The sequence below is a fragment of the Merops nubicus genome, unplaced genomic scaffold (assembly GCF_000691845.1).
Source record: "Merops nubicus isolate BGI_N331 unplaced genomic scaffold, ASM69184v1 scaffold46184, whole genome shotgun sequence".
Lineage (NCBI taxonomy): Eukaryota > Metazoa > Chordata > Aves > Coraciiformes > Meropidae > Merops > Merops nubicus.
This window is the reverse complement of record NW_008607129.1, coordinates 26,365-30,450: the sequence shown is the minus strand read 5'-3', so window position 1 is coordinate 30,450 and position 4,086 is coordinate 26,365. Positions and strand designations below refer to the sequence as shown.

At 44.9% G+C, this 4,086-nt stretch overlaps 1 protein-coding gene across 1 annotated transcript; it reads left to right on the top strand.

Moving 5' to 3' along the window:
- The first annotated feature begins 614 nt into the window (after positions 1-614).
- On the top strand, positions 615-3,050 carry MSH5 (mutS homolog 5). Its single transcript, XM_008939836.1, has one exon. The coding sequence runs from the start codon at positions 615-617 to the stop codon at positions 3,048-3,050; it is 2,436 nt and encodes an 811-aa protein (XP_008938084.1).
- The last annotated feature ends 1,036 nt before the right edge of the window (positions 3,051-4,086 follow it).

Below are 4,086 nucleotides of genomic sequence, written 5' to 3'. Positions count from 1 at the left end.
TCTGCGGTGAGGAGGGTGAGTAGAGGGGGGAAGAAGTGGGGGATGGGTGGAAGTGGGTTGCTGACGGCACCAGTGGGTTCTGTGGGGGAAGCTCTTCGGCATGGCTGACCCCTGCAGCAGCGCGTTATGTATTTGTGTAGAGCCCGGCACTGTGCGATGGTGCTGCATAACTACCGAGCTAAGACCCTGAAAACAGGACCAGCCGATGTGGCTGCACTGCTGTGAGGATCTGTGGTCAGTCCATGTGAGTGTCCCATATGTCTGGGGAAGGATGATTTTCTGTATGTGTATACATGCGCATGTACATTACTGTATTTATGGGTATTTGGGCATACATATACACTTACTAAAATAAAGGATACCAATTAGAACTGTAAAACTATTCCAGTATTGCTGGTAGTTAGCTCAGTTACACCTTGCTGGCGAGCAAGATGGCAGCTGTGGGTAATGGCTGCCTCTTTTCACTTGAACAGGTAACATCTGCCTTTGATTCTTGGCAGCATCTCCATTTCTCCAGGGTTGAAAGAATGAGTGTTAACCCACTGTTGTCAAGTGCAGTTACTTCTCAGGGCTTTTTGGATGAGTAAGGTATTTTTATTCACTTCTCCAACAGAATGAGTGCTACATCAGCCACAAGCTGTGGCTTGTCACCCCCCCTTGGGCCTGAACAAGAGGACCAGGAGCACTCTGAGACACACATGTCTGTTTTGTGGTACGCAGGGCAGCTTGCCATTACTTATTATGATACAGAAGATTGCTCAGTCTACTTCATGCCTGACATACCTGATAATGAAGACCTCAAGCTACTGCATAAAGTGATTGGGGAAGTTAATCCTCAGTGCATAGTGACCAGTGCAAAACAGGACCAGAATATTGCCAAATTCCTGATGAACCTAACAGCTACTGCTGGTGATAAAGACAGACGAAAACCGGAAATTGTCCTGTTTCCTAATATAGATTTTGGCCTAGAAGTCAGCAAGCAACGACTCCTATCTAGGCAATTTCCATTTATCCCATCTCATATGACAACAACAGAGAAGATTCTCTACTTGTCCTCAATCATCCCTTTTGAGAGCCCACTCATGATTCAAGCCCTAGGAGGCCTCCTTAAGTTCCTAGACAGGAGAAGGGTTGGGGTTGAGCTCGAAGAAAGCACTATTGCAGTTCCTATTCTGGCCTTTAAAAAGTTTGTGCTGTCAGATACTGTGAATATGGACCAAGACACGTACTGTGTCCTGCAGATATTTAAAAGTGAAATCCATCCTTCTGTGTACAAGCTGTCCAGCGGGTTAAAAGAAGGATTCAGTTTATATGGAATTTTAAACCGTTGCAGGTGCAAATGGGGAGAAAAACTGCTGAGGCTGTGGCTCACACGGCCTACTCGGAACTTGACAGAACTGAACAAACGGCTAGATGTTATCCACTTCTTCCTGCAGGCTCAGAACCATGAAACAGTCCTCACTCTCCAGAGTAGCCTCAAGAATATTAAAAATGTGCCTCTTATTCTAAAAAGAATGACTCTTTCCAACACAAAAGTTAGTGACTGGCAAGCGCTCTGTAAGACAGCGTACAGTGCAGTGTGCCTTAGAGACACATGCCGTTCTCTGCCCAACGCTATTGAACTCTTTCAGAGTATTTCACGTGTCTTCACTGATGATCTGCATTATATTGCTGGTCTAATCAGCAAAGTGGTTGACTTTGAAGGCAGTATCTCGGAGAACCGCTTCACTGTTAGACCCAACGTGGACCCAACCATTGATGAGAAGAAACAAAAGCTGATGGGACTGTCAGACTTCCTTACAGGAGTGGCACGAAAAGAACTGGAGGCCTTGGACAATCATATTCCCTCCTGTTCTGTGATCTACATTCCTCTGATTGGGTTCCTTCTCTCCATTCCACGGCTACCAACTATGGTGGATAAGAATGACTTTGAAATCGAAGGCTTGGACTTCATGTTCCTGTCAGAGGATAAACTGCACTACAGAAGTGCTAGGACTAAGGAACTGGACAGCCTGCTGGGGGACTTGCACTGTGAGATCAGAGACCAGGAGACGCTTATTATGCATCAGCTGCAGGCAAAGATCTTGGAGAAGTCTGAAGTGCTTAACAGTGTGGTGGAGTACACTGCACAGCTAGATGTGCTGCTAGCTCTGGCAGAGATGGCCCGAGAGAACGCCTACTGCCGGCCACGCTTCACTCACCGCCACGGCTTCCACATCAAGGACGGAAGACACCCGCTTATGGAACTATGTGCAAAGACTTTTGTGGCAAATCCTGTGAACAGTGGAGAGGCTACCAGACGGATAAAGATCATCACGGGGCCCAACTCATCTGGAAAGAGCGTCTACTTAAAGCAAGTAGGTCTTATAGTATTCATGGCTCTAATCGGCAGTTATGTCCCTGCAGCAGAGGCAGAGATTGGGGTAATTGATGGGATTTACACAAGAATCCACAGCAGGGAGTCAGTTTCTGTAGGGCTCTCCACTTTCATGATCGATCTTAACCAGGTTGCCAAGGCAGTAAACAATGCCACAGAGAGGTCCTTGGTACTTATTGATGAGTTTGGTAAAGGGACCAACACACTGGATGGCCTGTCCCTTCTGGCTGCTGTCCTGAGGTACTGGATCAGGCAGGGAACACAGTGTCCCCAAGTCTTCATCTCCACTAATTTTCACAGTTTAATGCAGCTGGAACTCCTGCCTAACACACCTCTTCTGGAGTACCTGACCATGGAGACCCACCAAGATGGGGAGGAGTTGATATTTTTCTATCAGATCAAACAGGGCATGTCCACTGTTAGTCATGCTCCCAACATTGCTGCATTAGCAGGAATGCCAGCCAAAATTGTTGAAAGAGGAGTGCAAGTGTCAGAACTAATTCGCAATGGAAAAGCTATCCAGCGTATTGATCATCCTTCAAAGGGAGATCGGATGGAAAAATGCAAGTCTGTTGTGGAGAAGTTTCTTTGCCTAGACCTTGACGATCCCCACGTGAACTTGGAGGAGTTCATGTGTAAAGAGGTGCTGCCCTCTGCAGCCTCAGTCCTCTAACGGGTATGTGTAAAAGCAGGGATTACACCCTAGCTGCCATGTTCACAAGGAGAGTTTGGTAATTTAAAGAATGATCACCATGACTAACACCTCACACTACATTTAGCTTGTGAAAACTGTCTATAGTTTTGTCCTTTCTTCTTCTTCTTAGTTAAAACAAGTACGCAGTTACATATCTCTGCAGTCTGCAACTGTGTGATTCGGAAGCAGGAAGACCAAAGGATTAGAATTTAACAACCTATTCCAGCTTTTGGGTCACCCAGTTGCGCATTTTCTGCTCCTGTTGTTAATGTTCAGATCAAAAAAATACCATAGAAAACTCACAAACTTTCTGTTGGCCCCAAAAGACCACGAAAGCAACGTTTGCTGTTTTGTATTGTGCCAGAGCGACTGTTTCAGCCACTGTAGGATCAGCATCAAAGATTCCAAGGAACTATGTGCCTCAGTAACAGCTGTCACAATACAAACCACTGATGTAGAGGCTGATGAATGGAAATACAGAGAGATTTGATGAGCTCTATGGCTTTTCTTAAACCTAAATTTCTGTCCAAAATGCCAGAGATCCCAGGAGCTTTTATAAAAAGAAAGCTGGAGGTCAGAATCAGTGGGGACTGATAAATGGGAGAAGTGCTTTGGTTTTAGTGAGAATCACTCTTCTCACAAGGCCCTATATAGTACAACTATGTATAGGCCGTATGGGCATAAATAAAAGCAAAATTACAAATCTAGGAAACTCAAAACTATGCTAGGGATGTAAGACAGAAATTCACATTTTATATTTTCGAGTACTGAGTTAAAGGAATAATACCACCAGAAGGGGAGGATTCCCTTTCACTTCTCTTGTCATGCAGAGGATCTTCACTGAACACAGTACTTGGTATATGCATAAGCAATGAAAATTCATTAACAAATTACTGAAGCAGGAGACATGGTGTGTAGGTACTACAGAACTAACAACCTTTCCTGCAACAAGATAAGTGCCTGAGGTTCCTTATCTAAATTAGAAGGGATATTAGATAGCTTATTATCTGACTGC